General features: G+C 42.6%; 1 protein-coding gene across 1 annotated transcript; it reads left to right on the top strand.

Moving 5' to 3' along the window:
* The first annotated feature begins 373 nt into the window (after positions 1-373).
* Positions 374-21,821, top strand: GPNMB (glycoprotein nmb). The gene is made up of 11 exons (XM_083705298.1): positions 374-598; positions 6,688-6,840; positions 8,516-8,659; positions 9,421-9,603; positions 10,855-11,013; positions 11,271-11,579; positions 12,834-12,965; positions 15,121-15,223; positions 15,937-16,139; positions 17,281-17,374; positions 18,708-21,821. The coding sequence occupies exons 1-11, from the start codon at positions 520-522 to the stop codon at positions 18,859-18,861; spliced, it is 1,713 nt and encodes a 570-aa protein (XP_083561424.1). The 5' UTR covers positions 374-519; the 3' UTR covers positions 18,862-21,821.
* Positions 21,822-23,334: the final 1,513 nt, after the last annotated feature.

A 23,334-nucleotide genomic window follows, 5' to 3' on the forward strand; every position in this document is an offset into this window, starting at 1 on the left:
CTCCAGTAATTCTTGCTGCTAGGTGGCACTGATTCCATTATATAAATTTTTTTCCCCCAAATATACTCCTGATCCTTTAACCACTATCTGGAGAGCAGAAATGGTCTCCAAAGAAAGCAAGAGCTGGTCATCCCTGAACATCTGTAGGGATTAACAACTTGGTGTAAGATAAACAGCTACACCCTCTGTGAAAGGTGCAAGATTGCTCCAGAAATGCCGGAGACGCAAAAGGCCATTGCATCTAAGCAAAGCTGTTAAAAATCCCAGTGGATGTAGAAAGTGAGAGGCATGAGTCATAAGCACATGAGCTGGAGGGAGGGAAAGGAAAGCCAAAGACACAAAATCATGCATCTCTCCTTAATGCCATCACATGATGAGCCCTGGGGCTTTAATTTAATCAGAAGGGAGGAGGGCAGCAGGCAAACTTTATTCCCAGTTCTGTTCTGAGGAGCTTTGGAGAAACAGCAGGCTGATCCATGCAAGTTCTGTGCTTGTGAGTCCAGCTGTGCATTTCCAGTTATGAAGGGGGCCTGCCTCTTCTTCCTCCTTGGATACCTGCTTGCGGCTGAAGGAGTTCAATCTGCTGTAGCCACCAGACGTGAGTGCCTTGCTCCCCCCTTCTCTATGCTCCCTAGCACAGCAAAAATATTACTCGCAATAGCACTGTTCTTACATCTTTAAGAACAGGTTGATCTGTAGGAATAACAAGTGAAGTCCAGAGGTAAGTCGAAGCATCCAGATCAAGATGCTAGCAGCACAAGATCAAGGGTCAGGGCGAATGGGGGCATCACCCATTTGCAGAGATGGAGTTTTAAGAATGATGGTGATGCTTTCACCATCAATAGACCTGAGCTATACCCACCTACTTGGGGGTATCAATGAGCTCAGTGTGGTTACTTCTGAGAGGGTAAGTATAGGACTGAACGATTGCATTCCATATTCAAGATCAATTAGTCCAGATTAGAATGGCTGGGGAAACCCAACCAGATGGGCGAGGTATAAATTAAAAAAATAATTGTTGTTTTTGTTGTTTTTAACCTCTATTAACTTTTAATCAATTACTCTGGGTAATGAGAATTTCCCCCTTCCTTTCCAATGCTTTCTTACAGGGGGCAGGGGTTCTGATTCATACTTTTGAATTTGGAATACAGGAGGGGAATTAACCTTTCTGAATTAATTGGCAGGGAGTGTGAAGTCTGCATGTGGCGCAAACCTGATTTTATTTCTGAAACCTCGCTCTCCAGACTTCGTCAAATGTTGCTGGACTGGATAAGTGATGGCATTTTGGTTGGTTGCAGAGCTATACACTGCATACCAACTCCCTCTGCCTCCTGTAGCAACAGAGATTGAGGGAGACAACGCTTCTCATGACTCCTCCATAGGATATGGTGGTGTTGCCATCTTTCTTTCCAGCAGGGCTCCAGTGGACCCCTCACTCGGTGATGTCCCTTAGGGGCTGATTGCATACTACATACACATACCACTTGTTTTATTCTTGATGTAGTTCAGCCATTTACAGAATCACAAAATTGTAGAATTGGAAGGACCCTGGGGATCATCTATCCCAACCCCCGACAATGCAGGAATATGCAGCTGTCCCATATGGGGATCGATCCTCCAACCTTGGCATTATCAGCACCATGCTTTGGCCAGCTGAGCTATCCAGGCATGCTGCTTAATGCCATCATTTCTAAGCAGCATATTATAAGGTTGCCAAAAGGGATACCACTTATATAAAGACATGCCCCAGCAGCATTCTTTTGAAAAATGAAAAAAAGAAAGAAAGGAGGAGGATGTTAAAATGGTAGAGGGGTTGCACGGCTTTTTCCGCTCCAGTTTCTCCCCCTGCCCCAATGTGTGAGGGTGCAAGCACACACTTTGAACTTGGAGTAGGGAGAATCTCTTGGGGAGCAAATTTTGTATCTGTGAAATTGGAAGTGGGGAGAAAGTAGAGCAGCCCCCTCTCCTGCCACTTCTGCTTTAAACCAATTGTTGGGGCATTGTTGCACACCATAGTTCCTAACATGTCACTTGCCCCTTAGGGATATGGATGAGTGGAAGAAAGATTTGGGCAAGCTCTGCGCAAAAATTACAGCCATAGTTAATATAATAGCGCAGGGACGATATGACTTCAAATTTCCTTCTCTGTCGACTCCACCTCTCATGTTCAGAGTTGATTTCATCTCTTGTCTGGCCCTGATAAGAGAGACTGGGGAGTTATCAGCACTTTAGTGTTTTAATATGAATGCAGGGCCTATAGGAACAAGATACAGCTTTGCATGGTGCAAGAGCAAACATCATTTTCCTCTTTCTATGTGTGCTGCACATGTGGAGCTCAGGATATGGAGAAGGGCTCAGTGGTAGAGGATCCGCTTTGTATGCTTTGCATCCAGGTTCGATCCCAGGGATCTCAAGGCAGGGCTGAGAGAATCCCCTGTCTGAAACCCAGTCACTGTAGACAGTAGGGAGGTAGATGAGCCTGTGGTCTGACTCAGTATAAAGCTGCATTTCTGTTCTCAAAACCTAGGGTATTATTAAGCATGCAATGTGAGCATATTGAGAAATCGACATGAGCTGGATGCTCTGTGCCCTGCAGGTCTTATTGGTGCCAGTGACACCAATTCAGCTCTCTTCTGGGGCATACAGAAGCCATGGGGAAGGGGGAATCTCAACTTGGGACCATGACCAGGACAGAGTTCAATCCTTCTGTCCACACCATGGTCCCAGTCTGGGTTGATCTCTCCTGTGATTGCTATTGATAAAAAACAACAACACTCCACTACATAGCCACATATGAAGCTTCCAGATACTGGATCAGACCATTGGCTCATCTAGTTTAGTGTTGTTTACATTGACTGCCAGCAGCTCTCTTGGGTTTCAGACTGGGTCCTATCCCAGCCCTACCTAGAGATTCTGGGGATTAAAACCAGGACCTTCTGCAGTCAAAGAAGATGCTCTCCAACTAAGCTACAGCCCTTTCCCCAAGGTGACCAGGAGGGGATTGTGAATTTGCATATGGGTTGTGCACGCTGAATGCCACGCCTAGTTTGACCATCAGATGTGCAGGATGAACGTGCTCAAAACTTCTGCAAAATCTATATGCTCCTCCTGTGTCCTTTGAAACCCTGAACGTCAAATGATTCCTATCTCTCTGAACCAGGGCTGTGTTGAGGGAGCACAAAGAGCTCTTATGTTTGCTGTTTTCTCTCAAGAGGCAGCCCATATGCTTGGAGCAGAGAGGCGAGTCCAGGAGGGCGAGAACAGTTCTCAGCCCAGCCTCACTTCTAGGATTGTTTAGTTTGACGATCATGAGATCAATCAGACTTTCTTCCAGGAAAGAGCATAAAGGGCTCGGCTTATGAGTTGCAAGCTCAAGATCACTTGACACAGTTGGGGTGTCTGCTACCTCCCACTTTCCATCTTAAGACCCTTAGCCACATCTCTCTCTCTCTCTCTCTCTCTCTCTCTCTCTCTCTCTCTCTCTCTCTCTCTCTCTCTGCCATCTAGACTGATGTAGCATTCTAAAGAACTTGAAACCATGCGTAGCACTTTTTAAAATTCTATTTTAAGGTTGGCCTACTAGAGCTTGACCTACTTTCTTTTCATGGCCCAACATGGCCGCTATGACTGTTCTCCAGTTATGGATTTCACTAGGGGCTGCCACACAGGATGCCTGCCTGGGGCTCTTAGTCCTGGGCCTGGGGGTCTTGTAAGGTGTAGGGGAGCACCACACCTCTGTCAATCATGAGCCAGGTGTGAGTTGGCACATTGCTGCCAATGAGATGTCAAAGCCAGGCTAGCTAAGTAAAAATATGATTATAAATGAATAAATAAATTCCCGACCATTCCAGTTGGGGAAGTGATTCTAATCCACATTAGTGATTGTGAATACAAAACCAAGTGGAATGGCAATTGCTTCAGGTGAAAATAATTTGGAGTTATGCATTGCATAGAGTCAGAACTTGCAACCCTTTCTGAACTATTCACCATAATGTTGGCTGTTTTGATGAACAAAGTCTCTCTTCATCTGGTAGCAATTTATTCTTGCTCTTTCATAACAAGGGGGAAAAACTGTCATAGGCATTCTTTCCTTGTTGTTGAGGCTGTCACAAATGTGATCACTGTATGAAGTGTCTTGAAGTTCACTAGAAATGAGCACAATCTTTAAAGGAATTTTTCTACGGCATTCATCCACGAGGCCAGATGATGTGATTAACAATTTCATTTATAATAAGCGATATTTTTATACCAGTAAAGTAAAAAATCCTAATATTTGACTCTTATGCATTTTTCAAGTGGAGGGGGGAGTGGGTAATGAAGTCTCTGTCTCTATGAAGTGGTGGTGAAGTGGAGTTCAGACAGCCTTGAGCTAATGATTTGGTAAGTCATATGTGGAAACTCGGGACGTGGGTGGCGCTGTGGGTAAAAGCCTCAGCGCCTAGGGCTTGCCGATCGAAAGGTCGGCAGTTCGAATCCCCGCGGCGGGGTGCACTCCCGTCATTCTGTCCCAGCGCCTGCCAACCTAGCAGTTTGAAAGCACCCCCGGGTGCAAGTAGATAAATAGGGACTGCTTACTAGCGGGAAGGTAAACGGCGTTTCCGTGTGCAGCTCTGGCTCGCCAGAGCAGCGATGTCACGCTGGCCACGTGACCCGGAAGTGTCTCCGGACAGCGCTGTCCCCTGGCCTCTTAAGTGAGATGGGCGCACAACCCCAGAGTCTGTCAAGACTGGCCCGTACGGGCAGGGGTACCTTTACCTTTACCTTTTATGTGGAAACTCAGTGAGGAAAATGTAAGCGCAAAATTCTGCACCCCCCACAAAAAGGCTTGCTTTTGGACTGCCCTTAGGGAGGTATTTAATAATACTAGCCCTACTCAGAGTTGACACATTGAAAGTAATAGACATGACTAACACAGGTTCATTAATTTCAATAAGTCTACTCTGAATAGGACATCATAGTATATAATCCTTAAGGACCAACATGAAACAGAAACATTTTGTGAAGTCTCCACAAATAAATCAGTGATGTGTGTCACCATCATTGATTTCAGGGGCTCATGTTTGTTTAAACCTTTATCACAGGGGAATTTTTTTTGCCCTGGTGCGACAGATATTTATCTCCCCCCACACTCCATGGGCCAACCTTGCCAGCTAGGGGTCCCACCAACCTATCACAATCAATCAATTTGGTAGGGAATTTGTTTCACCTTTGCATTCCTCACAGGAAAGGTACTGATGAAGCTGTTCCGTCCACAACTCCCCACACATCAGCTGATGAGTTTAGACTTCAGTTCTGCTTTCTGCAGGGGGCTTCTCCATCAGCACATTCCCTGAACAGAAGGAACTGGCAAAGCAGCACCAACTCTACCCCTTGACCATTAGGTGATGTCACCCAGTGACACCGGATGATTGATGGGTGGGCAAGGGGAAATGTCCTTGCAGGCCAGATTGGTGGGCCAAGATTGGCTCATATGCTAGAGGTGCCCCATTCCTGTTTTAGAAGAACCAAAGAATTACCAGGTCGTAAGAATTTCCCACATTTTGAGTTTAGCACCACATTGTATCAGAAGCTCTGGAAGTTAAAAACATCTACCAAAAGCTTTTACAATAATGGGAACTTTTTGAAACCTGAATGAAAATGCAAAGCAGTTGAGCGGAAGGCAGGAACATGCAGCAATCCCATCATATGATCCGCGATTATGATCTTCTGCAAGGTGTAGCCTTAGAAATGTCCTGGCTCCTGGCTCAGATTCTGCTTTTAACAAGTGTGTTCTTGCTCCACTGCAACACACAATTAAGGCAGGCTGTTGATTAATTAAGCCATCTCGAGTAACGTGACAGGTAAGTCATTCCTTAAAGACCTGTGGCAGGGATGTGGAAAGGATTTCTCAACTCTTTACCAGCCCTGCTCACACGAAGCAAGATTTATTTATTTATTTATTTTGCACAGAAATGTCTGTTCCATCCTTCTTGTGCCTCTGCGCTACTCAGAGGGGCTTATGACAATTTAAAATGAAACCAAACCAGAGGGTATGCACTGGTACCCCTGCAAACTCACCACTTTGTGATTGTGGCGCATGTGAACAATACATTGCGAGCTAAGCTTACAAGGAGAGTTTGTGTCATGGTATGAGAACCTGATGGCTCAGTTTGTTCAGTCATGGTGCTGATAGTACCAAGGTTGCGGGTTCAGTCCCCGTATGGGACAGCTGCATATTCTTGTATTGCAGGGGGTTGGACTAGAGGAACCTCAGCGTCCCTTCCAACTCTACAATTCTATGAATGTGAGCAGCTGCTGTGCTTCCTATGATTTCACTCATCGCAGTTATGTAAACATGGACACATGTCAAACAGGCATTCTTTAAACTTCTAAATATAATTTTGTAATCTTCCTTCAAACATCCAGCTGCAATTGGTTTGCATGCAACTATTACTCATTTACAACCCCCCAAAACATTTGTAGAGTGTTCTTGAGAAAGCAAAGATGAGCATTATAGAATGTTCATTTATTCCCCTTTTAGCCTTTGAACATACCACAGGCAAAGGGAAAACCTCAGAGAGTTATAGCTCAGACATGTGCTTTCTTCGCAATGTTTTGTTATGGGGTTTGCCTTGGCAGTTCAGTGTATGTCAAATAAGGCAAAGGGACTGTGCTAACGCTTTCTCCCTTGTTAACCCTTCTTTCTAGAATTTCGAGATGTGATGAGTCGAGGAAGGGCACCTTCTCACGGCAAGTTCCATAGGGGGCTAAGCAGCTGGTCCTCCGATCACAACAACTGGAATGACAAGCTTTACCCATATTGGGAAGAAGGAGATCCCAGATGGAAAGACTGCTGGAAAGGTAAAACATGAAAGATCAGTCTGGCTCAATGGGAGGAGATGCAGGGTCAGTATGTAATAATGTTGATGACACATTGCAAATAGGAACAAGGTCAGAACAGTGTTTTTGTTCTACATTTAACATTTAAAATGGCTCTTATTTTTATGCTAACACTTAGGAATATAGGACGCTGCCTCAGAACTTTTCGACTTTAAAACCTGTTTGTATTTGTGAAAATATTATTTATTGTCATTTCTGAATTATCTGGTCTCTTAGCTTAATAGTGGTGTTTCCCCATCCATTATGCAATTGCTTTCTTTAGTTTTCTGAATATTTTTTAGAATTCCCAGTGGGTTAACAATCTAGTCCTCTTCACTGGGAACTCTGAGAATCGTAGCTTTGTGAGGGAAATTGGGGTCTCCTAAAAACTCTCAGCACCCTCAGCAAGCTACAACCTTGATTTCTGAAGGGAGCCAGACTTGAGTGCTGACAGATCTGTCCAGGGAGTGACTTTAGAACAGGGGAGCACAAATGAAATAGACCTCTGACAATTAGTGAATCAGACTGAATTTTGTGGGAGAGACTGAGCAAACTCTTTCACTCTCATTTGAAATAAAAGTATAAGTTGTTATACTGTTGGTATTTGTGTTGGACCTTCTTCGCCAACCGAGTTTGCGCAGCGACTGGGGTGATGGAATAAAAACTTTCCTGCAATATATTTGCTTACTTTATTTTTCAATAATAAGCAAACAACTGCAAAACACCCCTTCTCACCACCATTCCTCAGCAGCATTCCATAACAGTATTCCTATAAAAGTAGACACTATACCACTTGATCAACTTACATACAGTTTTCAAATAATCAATTAACATATCACATTGCTGCATTCGGTGCAGCAGGTAAACTCCCCCTGCTAATTAGTTAAATTGTTAAGATACCACAGGTGTGCTGAATTGTCAAGAGCTCACAGATGTGCTGCCATGCAGGTTATAATTACAAACACACCTCTGAGTAGCACCATCGGCCACATCAATATTAATAAAACCCAACAATTTGATGCCATGCAAAATATAAAAACAATACATACACATATACATGTTGTTTTTGCGTTTATTATTAGTAGACTGCATCTATATGTGGTGGTCATGTTCTATTATCCAAACATTTTGGATCCATTCAGAGACATTGGAGGTATTAAGAGAATAACGCGATGTAAGTGTTCCTTAGGTCTTTGCTATTACAAAAATAGTTATCTGAGCATATTGAAATCATATTGCTCAATAGTTTCAGACTAACACCTTCAAAATTGATTATTGCAAAAGACGCAATAATTCAAGACACCTACATGCAGATAACGGATAAGTGGAGGATGGCAATTAACATAACAAAACAAACTGCAGTGCAACTGAATTCTAAACCTGTGACATTATCCTGCTTTATTTGAATATAAATTAATGCAATTAAATAACATTCTGAAAAAAAGGGGGGAAGTCTGTTCCATGTTACAGTGTAGTTTTGAAGATCACCAATGAATAAGAAATGTTTTGGAAATATCCTACATAATGTACAGGGTTGCCTATGAGGATAAAATGGAGTGGGGGTGCGGGGAGAAAACATTGCATGCTACTTTGAAATCCTATATGAAACGCGATATATAACCGGAAGTGATAAACAAATGCATCTTGACTTCCTCAGGGGGAAGGGTTGTGGCCAGTCTGACCAGTGACAGTCCAGCTCTGGTGGGATCCAATGTGTCTTTTAATGTGATCCTCAAGTTTCCCAGATGTCAAAGAGAAGATAATGACAGCAATATAATATACGATCAACACTGCATCAACGGCAAGTAATGAAAGTACCCGCATATGCTAGGAGTGTGAATGGTTCTCAGGCTTTGCCCTGTGTCTTGTATCTGTACACTTTCAAAAATTCTATTCTGTACAAAAAAAGCAAAGTGACAGAGCCTCTGTGGCTTGGTGGTGGTCCTGATGGGACTCATAGAGATTTACGGACATTGTGCTTTGACTCCAGTGGGATGGGAGACCCTGGTGATAGGCAGACATATTCCTGATGTACTAGGAAAGTTCTTTACTTCTCCACCTTTTTCAGTTTCTTACATGATACATGGGATAGCTGACATGATATGTTTGCTGGAAGTGACTTGTGGGCTCATAACAGATGAGATTTCCTTGGTTATAATTATGATGCTTCCTTGAAGTACTGTATTTACTTTACAAAAGTTTGATGGGAGTTTCGTGGCATTGCAAGCCACAAATCCAAGTTCATATAAATGCCAGGTCGCTGTTTTAGTCCATAGACAAGTGCAGTGCTGTCCTACGCATGTTTACTCAGAAATAAGGCCTGCTGTGTTCAGCTACACAGCAGCAGATAAAACGTTTTGAGTGTGTTTTAAGTGCAATATCCAATGTGGCACTAGGTGGCGGTGGTGAGCCTTATGGAAAATTCAATGTATTTTTAAAAACGTTTTTTTTAAAAAAGCATTTTCAAAGCGGTTTTTATATGTGTCTAGATTCCACCTGAGTCTTTCCTGACTTTCCTGAAAAGGTTTCCTTCTTTTCATTTTTCCTTTTCTTGGCTTCAAGGTTCTTCTGATTATGCAAATCTTCCCGACCTGTATGTTTACAACTGGACTCAGTGGATTGACGATTGTGACGGGCAGAATTGCTCTCATAACAGTAGTCACAATGTGTTTCCAGATGGCAGACCTTTCCCTCGCCACAAAGACTGGAGGAGGAGAAACTTCATCTATGTGTTTCACACTCTCGGTCAGTCCTAAAAATGCACCTTTAGCTTACTGTGTGATTACTAATAACTAGTAGTACTTGTTGCTACTAATTGTATTTGTTACTTCTAATATTAGTACTTGTTGCTACTAATAAAATCATAACAATAATTATTTAGCTTTAAAAAGAAGACACTTAAGATGCTTTATAAATTTCTTTACATATAAAGAAAGACTTATATGAAATAATGTGGTCCTCATGTGAGAGGACAGTCAGTTCAGAGCTGCTCTGAGACTACAGAAGCTCTTTTGTTGACTTTTCTGAATTTTGGAAGTCAGACACCTTTTTTCAAATGCAGTCTTTCCTGAGTGGATTTACAGTTTATAGGAGAACAGCTCATATGACAGGCATTTAAACAACTCTGGGAAAGCAGGATATATACAATTATGATATGTGTTTGTAATTAGGAAGTGTTTTGATAATGTGCATTTTTAATGGCCGTAGGAGTTTCATATTTAAGGTGGGATTTCTGACTTGAAATGCCCTTTCTGTTTTATTTTCTTTTAACTTTTGATGTTTAGCTTTATCACTTGTCCTTCATATTGTATATGCTACCTTGGGAAGATGTTTATATTTTGTAAGGTGATATGTCTATTAAATAATAAGAAAAAGAATAGAGTTGTTTCTCGTCTGTTTCGATCTAGTTGGTGAGAGATAATAAAGTTATTTTCTAGCTCCCCCTGGTATGTCCTCTTATGCCTTCCATGATATGAGCAGTGATTGCGCAACAGAAAACAATGGGGAGGGATCCTAATTCAGTGGTGGAGCATCCATTTTGCACCTATTGGTAGTCAATGCCAGTATTGGTTTATTCAAGTTTGTACAGTCACAGTGAGACTGTCTTGGGCTTTTAAGTGCAAGTGGATAGAACGTTGATGTTGGATGGAGGCAACCTGTGTCCAAATTCACGCTCCGTCATGAACTTAAATGAGTGAGCTTGGTTTAATCTCCATCTCTCCCCGATCTCATCCCAAAGAGCAGTGGAGGTAAAATGGCAAAACCACCACAAACATTTCCCTGACCTCTGTGTAATAATGATTGGAACAAATGCAATCCCTTTTTAGAACTGTTTTCAGAAAGTTTTATTGATTTATTTACTAACTTGTGGGAAAGGATAAGTGTGTTTACCTACTCGAGTGAAATGGGTGCCTATGTTCAAAATGGAAAAAATTGCAAGCCTGACCAGTTCCACAGTGATAATCCTTTTTTTCCCATATTTCCCCTTTTTTGCAGGCCAGTATTATCAAACGACGGGAGGTTCTTCAGCTATGGTGTCCGTCAACACAACAAATATCACACTTGGCAATCAAATTATGGAATTATCAGTTTATAGGCGAAATTATCGATCGTTTCAACCAGTAGCCACAGCAAATGTTGTTTATGTCGTAACAGGTAAGTGGGTAGGTTAAATAAATAATAACTTAGCAAACCTGAATGGTTTAAATAACATAGTACAATAGTGTTTTAATTGTATTGTGTGCATGTGAACTTTGTATACCACAACAAACATTGGTTTGTGCGAAGACATCTCCTAAATATGAGAGCTTCGTCGAATTTTGTTACCTCTATGGTTTTTCAGTTCCCAAGGATTACCTATCTTGAGTCCAACCACAATCTCATCCTTTTGCTTGACTTCATTTTCTATGCAGATAAAATCCCTTTCTATGTGAACATGACTCAGAAGAATGATCGCAACGCCTCAGACTACATTTTCATCAAGGATATCCCTATTACATTTGATGTCCAGATTCACGATCCTAGCCACTACCTGAACCACTCTGCTATTTCCTACCGCTGGAATTTTGGAGACGGCAGCGGCTTATTTGTTTCCAACAGTTCTGTTCAGATGCACACATATAAACTTCTGGGAAATTTCAGCCTTGACTTGTCTGTCCACGCTCTTATACCTGCCCCTTGTAGACCACCAACACCTCTTCCACCAACACCTCTTCCACCAGGTAAGAGGCTATGGCTCCAGGCTAAGTTGAAAGAAAACAAATGGGTTCATTATATGAAACAGTTGACCAGACAATATTTCATGATAATAATGAGCATATTGATTAACAAAGAATTGTGGCATACTTACGGTGTTTGACTTCTATTCCCTTTCTTACAGGAGTGCTGGAAGGGAATAGTTGAAGTAGGCCATTGGCATTTCAGTGTCCTAGGACAAATGCTTTTAATATATAGTAGTAAGAATACTGAAGTGGCTTCTTTCACTCTCCCTACATTATGCAGTACCAGAGCTGCAAAAATAAAGTAAAATAAAATAAAATAAAATAATGATGATGGTATTGCTTTTGCTGCATTAATTTCTACCTTTCCTCCCAGGAGCTCAAGGCAGTGCACATGGTGCTTTTTATCCACACAAGAAACCCTTGAGCTAGATTAGTCTGAGAGTGAGAGTAAATGTCCCAAGATCAGCCAGTGACCTCTGTGGCTTAGTGGGGATTTGAACCTGGGTCTCCCTAGTCCTAGACCAACAGTCTAAACACAATGGCTCTCTGCTTGTAAGTTTACAGACTTCTAAGTTTACAGGGGCTAGATGGAAGTGAAGAAAGAAGAGGAAGAGAGGGTGTATTCAAAACTAGGGACCAGCAAGAAATAAAGCTGGGGAAACATGTGAAGAAGTAAAACTTTCAGGATTTTTTAAAGTATGGCAAGCTGGACCAAGAGAGATATTGGGGGAGGAATTATAAATAGAAGGTGTAATAAGATATGTAAAAGAATGGATTCATAAAAGCGAAGGACAAGAGGACAAATACTTAGTTATTTATTAAAAATGTATATTCTGCCCATCACATAAGGTCACAAGGTGGGTTACACAACATCAAGCAATGTACACAATAAATAGAATAATAAATGCATAATTAAATCAGTGTCGCCATAGAGATTATGTTATACATACAAACCTTCTAGATAAGGCAAACTCTTTCTGTTCAGTAAACGGTATATACAAAAAAACTCTGTTGGTCATCCAACTCCCAAGGCCAAAAAAAGTAGGTGTAATAAGTGTTTTACTTGCCTTTGCTTAGTTGTGTGAAATACACAAATCCAGTTGATATCTGGCCATAACACGTCTGATTGGAATTTATGGGAGCTAAGCAAGAGTGCAAGACTTGGAGGCGTTCCAGATAAATTCTGTTTGTTATGCTCAAAATGTTTTGCTAAAAGAGCATATACATTAACTCATTCCCTTTCCCTTGTTTCAGTAACTACCCCGCTGCCTTCGAATGTAACTCCCAGCTTCAATAGTTTAACAGAGGTGCCAACAGGACAGTCTCCTGTCGAAGGATGCCATATTGCTCGATCTGGACCTTATAAAGCATCTCTCTTCATTGCAGGTATGCATCTACATCCGTAAGGAAATAATGTGGTTTGATAGGTAATAAAGGGAATTCGTTGGAACTTGTGCGTGTCATTAAAGTGGCTGTTCTGAAGCTGCTCTTGCTGGCTGGCTGCTGTTTCGTTTTGCTCAAGAGAGAAATTTCGGAAGAGTACCAATAAAGAATATCAATAGCTGGCAACTAGTGGTAGCTGGCGGGGCAGAAGGCCAGGAGGCCAACTGTAGATAGAGCCAGAGCCAAGGACAGGCAGAATGAACCCATTCTGCTTTTATCCCCATCCTCCTCCCTGCTGAGTTATACAGAAGCAACACTAGGACTAAGGAGGAGAAAGGTGTCAGCCAGCACAGCCAGGGAGATGAGGTCTGGCTGAAGGCAGACTGAGGTTGGTGGAGCAGTGCCCCAGTTGTCCTAATGGACCAGTCTCCACTATTGACAAGATCTTATTTTTGCACGCCGGTTCATAGCTGTCAATTTTTTCCTTTGCTTGCGAGGAATCCTATTCGGAATACGGGAATTTCCCTTAAAAAAGGGAAAATGTTGACAGCTATGGCCAGGTTGCATGCAGCAGACATTGTGGGTTGGATCCAAAAATTCCCTTCTGTGAACTGAAGGGGGCTTCTTCTAACAGGAGGGCCTGAGGAACATTCCTTCTGCCCAACAACAAATCCCACTCACAGGGGGGAATTTTTGAATCCAACTCAATGAAGTCTTTCGACCTTTTACTAAACATAAAAGGTAAAGGGACCCCTGACCATTAGGTCCAGTCGTGGCCGACTCTGGGGTTGCAGCGCTCATCTCGCTTTATTGGCCAAGGGAGCCGGCATACAGCTTCCGGGTCATGTGGCCAGCATGACTAAGCCGCTTCTGGCGAACCAGAGCAGCACACAGAAATGCTGTTTACCTTCCTGCCAGAGCGGTACCTATTTATCTACTTGCACTTTTGACATGCTTTTGAACTGCTAGGTTGGCAGGAGCATGGACCGAGCAACGGGAGCTCATCCCGTTGCGGGGATTCGAACCGCCGACCTTCCCATTGGCAAGTCCTAGGCTCTGTGGTTTAACCCACAATACTCGCCTGTAAATGTTTTCTCTTGGTTAGGAGATGTTCTGTGAAGTCTCCCCACCTTTCTTGGGTGTCCCCTATACACACCCGCTGCTCCAACATCTCTGCAATGCTGTTGTCTCATTTTGTGACGTTGATGCAGCTGTTCCTCATCACCTCTCTGGTGGTGTAGTTTTCTCAGGCTAGGAAGTCCTTCTTCCAATGATATTGTTGACAGCCCATTGGTTTCTACAGGACTTGCATCTAATTTAGGAGTGCTTAAGGCTGCAAGCTTAAGCTATCATTCCAAACAGATGGCTATGAAAATCCTGTAGAAGAGATCAGCCGGGAAATATATTAAAGCAGTTGTAAATTCTTGGCACCCACTTTTCAGAATAACTTACTTTGCAATATCTAGCGTAGAAAATTCTAATGTGGTTTGCCTGTGCAGATTTCTGGTTTTCTGCAAATCAAAGGGATTGCAGGTGGGGAAATATAGTTCAGGAGTACTCTGGAAATAGTTACAAGCATAGCTGGGGAAGAAATTAATGTATGGAGGAACTAGTGGGTGTGCGAAAGGGAGCAGCAGAAACTGATGATAGATCTGCCCACTCCAAAACACTGGAACAAATAGTCTGTGACCCCAAGTGGAGCACTTGCAGCCCGATTTCCCACAGTTTATTGGATTATCCTTGTATGGTAAGCCTGAATTCACAAGGGGAAAGCATCTAGACTGGTGTTGTGAGGGTAGTACCATGTGGACTATGCAAATAAAATGGGAACACAAACAGTTGCAAACACACAGTAAACTCTGGTGTGGACCATCCCAAAGTGTCTGGAGAACTGAAAATGTTAATTTCAAGAACAGCAGGAATCTAATACAATGGTCAAAACGAAATAACTGCAATGCCTTTCCACACTCTTTTGAATTGTGTATCCACTATGACAAAATGTAGGTGAGCTCCATTTGCAGGCAGCCTTTGGATCCAATTAAGATCATTCTAAAACAATTCATTCTCTCATTTCCAAATGGGATTATTTTTTTATTTTTGCTGTCAAAGTTCTTGTCTCAGCAATGCTGACATTTTGTCAATTTGTTTCTTCGGCCAGAGGGAATTCTTGGGGTCAATATTATCCAAATGACAAGTGTCCAGGTAGCAACTACTCAGGTTGAAAACTCCATGGTTGATTTTGTGGTAACCTGTCAAGGGAGGTAAGTGCTTTCATTAATTCCGATAACTCTGCTTCTTGTAAAACTTAGACCATGGAGTACTACAGACATTTAAGTTGTTCCGTTGCAGCAGCACTCATCGTAGCTCACTGAGCTTCTTGCTGATAAAGTGGAATTGCCGAGGATGGTCCACGGAGCAGAAGTTCCGGGTCTTTTGTGATAGTCACCAGATCTCTGGCCTCTTCCCCTCTGTGCTTATAGGGCAGTGTTGGTGAGACCCACTCACCATCTTAGTCTCCCAAAGGCATATATAGGGATGAATTAGTATGTTCAAATTTTATACAGATTTGTTTCAGGAGCCTATGCTCCAAGTTCTTAAAACAGCTAACAGTGTCCCTGCTCACATAAAAACCTTGCATCAGGATTTATAAAAAGGCTAGTTCACCAAGGTTTGTGAATTGTCAAATATTACAGAAGACCTTTATTTTCTGTTAGCCTTTGGCGAATAATGCCTCTAGTTTTTACTCCTGAGTTTTGATAGCCTTTGGGTGTTGCTTTCATTTGGTTCCTGATTTTTGTACTTTACTGGTTTTTATTGTGTTGTGTTGGTTTTAAATATATATTTTAAGATAAATCCATCTGAACATAGCTTTCACAGAAAAGCAGAACAGAAATGTGATAAACGTCTGCGAAATGAAAACTGATGAAAAGTCCATAATTTCATCCATCCATCTTTCTTTCTTTCTGCGCCCCAGTCTTCCTACAGATGCCTGCACAATAATTGCTGACCCCACCTGCCAGGTGTTAGAGAGTGAGGCATGTGACCCTGTTGACATAGACGAGTGCCTGCTGACCATAAGACGGACCTTTAACGAATCCGGAACCTATTGTGTGAACATTACACTGGGTGATGCAGCGAGCCTGGCTCTCACAAGCACTTTGATATCCATCAATGGAGGTGAGTCCTACTGAACATCTGCATTCACATTTGCAGTCAGCACCTTGTGGCTCATGAAGCGTGGTGGAGTTGTCTCCCAACACTCCCATAGCTGCTGGTTGTCAGGACAGGATGGAGGCGGGCAGTGGCAAGGTTAGGACTGTGCAGTTGCATTGACAAGAGTGCAGGATTGGTGTCACATGCAGGGCCAGCCCTAACGTTAGTCAGGTGGCCGCCTCAGGCAACTAATTGTGGATGCCCTGAAAGATCAGGAAATACTTTGTTATTTAATGTATTATTATTGTAACTATATAACCAAGGAGAGAGAGGTGCTTGTGGGATCTTCAGCCTCAGTGGCCAAAACACTTGGCTGGGTAAAGGTAAAGGAGCCCTGGACAGTTAAGTCCAGTCAAAGGCAACTATGGGGTGTGGTTCTCATCTGACTTCAGGCTGAGGGAGCTGGCATTTGTCTGGAGACAGCTTTCCAAGTCATGTGGCCAGCATGACGAAACTGCTTCTGGTGCCACGGGACACCGTGATGAGTGCCAGAGTGCACGGAAATGCAGTTTATGTTCCCGATGCAGTGGTACCTATTTATCTACTTGCGTTGGTATGCTTTTGAACTGCTGGGTTGGCAGGAGCTGGGGCAGAGCAATGGGAGCTCACCTGTTGCGCAGATTCGAACTGCCGACTTTCTGATTGGCAAGCCCAAGAGGCTCAGTGGTTTAGACCACAGTGCCACCTGCTCCCTACGACTTGGCTGAACTAAGGTACTGTGACTTGGAGGGGGGCACAAAATTATTTGGGCAGGTCTGGAGTAAGACAGGCACCATTTTTCCATTTCAACAAAGAATGTGTGCGGTGTCTACAGCAGTTCCCATCAGCTGCAATGATGTCCAGTGTCAGTGGTAGCATCAGGCACATGTAGACTGTGGAGATATTTTATGCCATAAGGCAGTCTTTGTCAAGGTGGTGCCTTCCTGATGTTTTGAATTACAAATCCCCTCAGCCCCTGCCAGCACCATCATGCTGGCTAGGCTGATGGTAGTTGTAGCCCAAAATATCTGCATGGCACCAGGTTAGCAAAGGCTGCTATAAGAGTACTGACCTCCAAGTTAAGGAGTGTGAACTAACATTATGGCCTTTAACTTTGTCATTCAAGCTGCAGGGTCATTTTCAAGGACAGCAGAAGGAGTTCTCCTCGCTTGCGGTTTCTTGGTGGTGTTTGTTGCTGTCGCGACTTTTTTCCTTTACAAGTAAGTTGCTTGGCCCGGACCTTAAAAACAGTGTCTTTTTTACAATCTTCAACACTCTCACAATTTTCAATGTTCACAAGGAACATTGACAATACAGATTGCCCAGTTATACGATCTGAGGAGAAACCAGAGTTACCTTGGAAGAAGATTCCTGCAAGAGTACTGATTTAGTTTTGTTTTATCTATGTATAAATTATACCCTGCTCTAAAGCCAATATTGGATACCATATGCAGCTTGCATAAAGGTACAACATATTAGGGATACATTGTGGTGTGGGCAACACTCCCTTCTTGACCTTCTTTGACATTGTGGTGTGGGCAACACTCCCTTCTTGACCTTGGCAGCTGAGGTCCACCTTCTGGTGGCATTGTGGTATTTGTTGGCAACCGTGGTGTGTGTGTATGTGTGCACCGGGTGGGGGCAGGGGCACAGTGCAGAGGGTGAATAGAACTTGCTGTGCCAGCAATGCTGCCAGGTGGGCACGCTGGGTGGGGGCAGAGCGCGGAGGGTTCACAGAGCCTGCCACAGGGCCCAGTCCTTGCTACTGGAGTCGCAAAAATGCCACTTGCCCACCTATGCTAGGGGGAATCTGGTTGGCCAACGTGGCCCTTGGTGGGTGAATCCCTCTGACCATAGCTGTCAACGTTTCCCTTTTTAAAAAGGAAATTCCCTTATTTGAATGGGATTCCTCAGAAGAAAAGGGGAAAGTTGACAGCTGTGCCTCTGACACTGGCTGGAAGGCCATTCAGCATGGGGCCCTGGGATCTGGTGGTGAGGCCAGGCCAGTCTCCAGGGCCCAGAGACTCCTGGCAGCATGCAGGGTGGGATGGAGATCCCTGCATGTGGGCGCTTGGTTCGTGCCCCCACAAAATTGTGTGCCTTTGGCTCATGCATTATTTTGAGAAGTGTGAATTACCAAAATGAATCCCTCCTCCACTCCTTGTCCTAATCTGACGCTCTAACCACTGCATCACATTGGATCGCTTAAAAAAAAGGGGTTACAGAACAACAACACCAAATACAATTTTTCTCCTTCATGGTTTAGCCTATGGAAAGTATTTGCAGAGTAGTTTGTTGATGGGTGAGAAGCACAAGTCTTTCTAAGCATCAAATAGATTTTTTTATACACACACATTGACCAGTTTATTCCCTGGCCAGAAGCTCTTGCACATGCCATAGAATTTTTCAAAATACTGACCTGGGCAACAACATTTTGTACAGGAGAATCAAGTGTCTTGTTTTGTTTGTTCTCATCCCAGCCACAGTACTGGCATAGCAATGCACCATCAAGGGAATACTTTTCAGTAAATTAATTTTGAAAATTCCTTCCAGGAGATATAAAGAATACAAGCCTATTGAAAGAAAAACTGGAGATGAGGCCAGTAATGAAGGACTGAGTGTTTATTTCAACAATGTCAAGGCTGTCCTCTTCCCAGCGAACAATGAGAAACATCCTCTGCTGAAAAATAAGCCAGGAATTGTTTAACTCTTCAGTATGATCACTTATATTTGTATACATTTGGGGATTTGCATTGAACTGTCATTCAATGGAAGAACACCTAAGTGTTAACATCAGGATTTATGTGGTAAGCTTGCAGTACAATAGAATGGCTGGTGTTGTGTTGCCTTAAAAGGTTAAAATGGCATCTCATGAAGAAATTGATCATACATTTTGCTTGCTTATGTTCTTGGATCTGCTGCGGTATATTAGCTAATAAATCATTTAATCATTGATGCGGTTTCCTAGACTAGTTACTCCTCCTGAGTATTGCTAAGTGTCTTCTTGGCAGAAAGATTTTCTCCAAAAAATTTAAGCTTAGGCTGAAATCTTAGCAAGTCAAGTCCCACCAAACTTGAGGGAGTTTGCTTTGGGGTAAACATGCAGAGGATCATGCTGTTAAATGGGAATTTCCCTAGTTCCCTAATTAGTGATAATGTGGCTGCTTTGAAAATTATAATAGGTACCTAAGAAATGATCAGCATGTCATATCACTTACCCCAATGGCTTCAGATGAATAGTAGACATACCCAATATACTCTCCACCAGTTGAGTAACTTGCAGTTACATGACTACTCTTGGTTCTGTTTCCTCTGCCTCCTAAATTCCTTATACTTGAGATACATGAGAGCAGGATCTACATTCTGCACCCAAAGGAGCAGTAGGCAATGTGCACTGAAATATCCATGGCTCTGCTCCCTTGGGATGTGTTTGTGTGGGGCTGTTTTTGAGTATACATGCTCCTAGGTCTTTAGGCCACACTAGTCCCCACATCTCTGTTCAGCAGAATATGCCATGTGGTGTTGACATGGAGTGATCCTACACAGCTCTATGGTGGTTGGTTTTTTTACTAGACAGCTTTCCTGAACACCTGTGGTTTCATGGCAAAGCACTCAGCGGAAAGTGTGAGATGTTCTCTTAGAAATGCGCCCTAGCACAAAGATATATTTGCATGATTTCAGTCTGAAACCAGAGGACAAAGCAAGGCTTCCCTGGTGCAGCTTGCTTTTATGCAATAATTATGTTATGCTATCCATCTAGTTGGAAAACTCACACTGGCACACAGGACACGTTGATTCTAGTACTACATAATCTGAGTTTAGCAATGCTGGAAATACGCAGACTTTGAAAATAAGCAATATATTTGGCTGAAAACTGCAGCAAGGAGGGTAGCACAATAGGCACAGTAGGATTTATGAAATACTGTTTTGCAATATGCCATTTATAATGCAGGGAGTTCTGAAGCCAACCATATAAATTTATATGGTTGGCTTCGGAACTTTCTGCATCTTACAGCTTATTCCACTAAAGAAAATTATGTGGAACTATCTGCCTGCCTTTCTGGAAAATGCACAAAGGGCTTTTGATTAAATCTGTTCAGTATAAATCTGCTTTATTTTGTTTTGCAGTTATTTGGCTGCTTAGGTATCTGCCTGATCCTGCAGATTGTGTAGAATACTTTGCTCCACTCATGTCCACACAGGGCTGCTGAAGACATTTTATATCTGAGGCCAAGCCCTCATCTCAACTACTGGGATGAAGGGAGCTCACAAAGGTTGTTGATGGATTTGGGAACTTCAGGCCAGAAGGAAGGGGGAAAGCCTTTTCTTTATTCCTTTGTCTGCTTCCCCTCTTCTCATTGAGATGGGACGGGGAGGAAGAAAGGAGGACCAAAAATATGAGTCCTTTCCCCCTTCCCTTTCCCATCTCACAATATTTCCAGGTGTTAAAAACATGGCAATAGCACCCAAAGTTGGACGCAATCACTTTGCACTGCCTCTCAGCACCTGTTCCCAACCAGTTTAATCTTTGCAGTGGTGTTTATGATATAGGCAAGGTAGTGTCCTCTTTGATAGCGATGTTTTCCCTGCGGAAATAGGCACAGTGAGCTCTAGATGCCAAGAAGCACAGTTCTCCTGTAACTTTAATAACGGTGTAGTTATCATGGCACTGTGGATGTTATGTGATCTTAAGAGTATAGTCATGCAGGCAATTTAAGTTGAACAATGGTGAATTAATGTTTTCATCCCACACAACTGCTGTTTTGCAGCACATGACTGGTATGCCACAACACTGTTGTAAACATTTTTTACTAACTAGTAGGTCAGCATAGTGGCAAGAGACTGAGCTGTGAATCTGGAACACCCTAGTTTGCACCATCTCTTTTGCAATGAACTCATTAAGTAGCTTGAAGCAATATAGTGGCTTACAAGGTTGTGTTCAAAATGCTAAATGCTTTTGAAGACTTGAAAGCATGCTATAGAAGTGTTAGGTATTACTGCTCCTAAATTACTAATGCACGGAACTGGAATGCTGGACGAATGTTTACCTGAATGTTGTTCAATAAATCTGCAGTATTGCAAAGGACAGTTTAGCTGTGTAAAGTCTGCATGACCCAATGCTGGTTCTAAACAGAGGTAGCCCCACTGAAATAAAAATGTCACATATAGTGCACTCCTATATAGTATGATGGGTCTACAAGCTTTACAGGATAAGTATATTTTAAAGGTTTGGAAGTATGAATTAGTATTATCAACTTTTATTTTTCTATCTTTTACAAGTGCACATACTTTTATACAAAAGGCTAGGAAGAGGAGGGGAGGAAGTGTGAATGATTATAGTTTTAATGTCATGGAAGAAATTGTAAGTTGAATGTGTCTTGCCTTACACTGAAACATCAATATTTCAGTCTGAGACAAGAAACAATAAGAATGATTTGCCCCACTTATTGCAACTCTGTTAAGCTGGAGTAGAAAGCTACACTATTATAGTTTGGGTTCTGTCTTTTATAACCTACCATTTCCTGGCATGACTTAGAAATGTAGTATGTTTGATATTTTAGTCTATGGAGATCCTTGCAAAATCTTACAGGTTCCTTGCGAAGAGAAAATGTATGTTTTCTGTCTTTTCCTCTTGCAACTCTCAATAAAGGTATTGATTTTATCTAATATATTGTTCTGAATTTATTAAAGTCCTTTGCTATATTTTCCAAGACCAAAATGCTCTATATCAATCCCTGTCTGAAGACAATCTGCTTTTGTGAATTCTTTTGCCTTTCCCCCCACTTCTCAATGGGTAAGAAATAATATACATATCAAAGGACTTCTATTCTCTACATAGGGCCTCTTCATGTGCTACAAATGCAGGAATCTTTTGCCCAATATGAGGCCTGAACTCACAACCCTGAGATTAAGAGTCTTATGCTCTACCAACTGAGATATGTTGGTCTCAGGTGCCACAAGCCCTGCTCTAGCCTTTTTGTCACTTGACTCCCCTCCCCCCATTAACATAAGGTACCATGCTGCTCACTGCTGCCTGTTCATAGATTGCTTCCATTGTAAAGATCTCTAATGGGGATGGCAAGGGAAAGTTTGAGATCTGGCTCCTTCTGTGCATTTAACACAATAAAGAAGTGTTGTTAGAGGCCAAAAGAATCAGGGTGATTTTGGTTCCCATATATCAGCTGTGTGTAAACAGGAGTGATGTTAATATTAGCCCTCATATCGCTCACACTTATAGACAGGCTATGTCACAGATAGTTGAAGCCCTGGCAATGCATTCAATGATTCAGTTCTTTAACAATGTCCCTGCTCAATTCCACACACCCCACATGACTGATGTGCGCATGCAACACCTTACTTTTGTTGGAGTTGATAAATGCCATTTTATCATAGAAACCAATAAAACATTGTAAAATTAAATGTCACAAGCCTGGTCATTCTGTGAAGGCTTAAGAGGGCTACCCCTCTAAAGATACTGGAAATTAATCAGTTGTATGAGGTTTTATCCTCTGTTGGGAGTTGTGTGTGGGTTGACATAATTCAATAGTGTTAGCATCGTAGGATTATCATGTATCTAAAGTGCTTTATGGAAAATTTAAGCTTGAAAATAAGGTAAAGGACCCCCTAATGGACCCCCTGACCATTAGGTCCAGTCGTGGCCGACTCTGGGGTTGCGGCGCTCATCTCACTTTATTGGCCGAGGGAGCCGGCGTACAGCTTCTGGGTCATGTGACTAGCATGACTAAGCCGCTTCTGGTGAACCAGAGCAGCGCACACAAACGCCGTTTACCTTCCTGCCGGAGCGGTACCTATTTATCTACTTGCACTTTGACATGCTTTCGAACTGCTAGGTTGGCAGGAGCAGGTACCGAGCAACGGGAGCTCACCCTGTCATGGGGATTCGAACTGCCAACCTTCTGATCGGCAAATCCTAGGCTCTGTGGTTTAACCCACAGTGCCACCTGAGTCCCTCTAAGCTTGAAAATAGTGCTCTGCAAAATGGAAATTTCCTCTTTTGGATTTTCAAAAACTGTGCACCTGGGTTTTATTACTTTATTCTTTATTCCATTTTGACCAGTTAACACCTCAGCCTTGAACATCTTACTTAGTTGTATATAGGTGCGTGCTACACAATAAAAACATGGCCCTTGTGCTCATGTCCTATTCACAGGTTTCCCAT

This window comes from Podarcis gaigeae (genome assembly GCF_964106915.1).
Source record: "Podarcis gaigeae genome assembly, chromosome: 12".
Classification (NCBI taxonomy): domain Eukaryota; kingdom Metazoa; phylum Chordata; class Lepidosauria; order Squamata; family Lacertidae; genus Podarcis; species Podarcis gaigeae.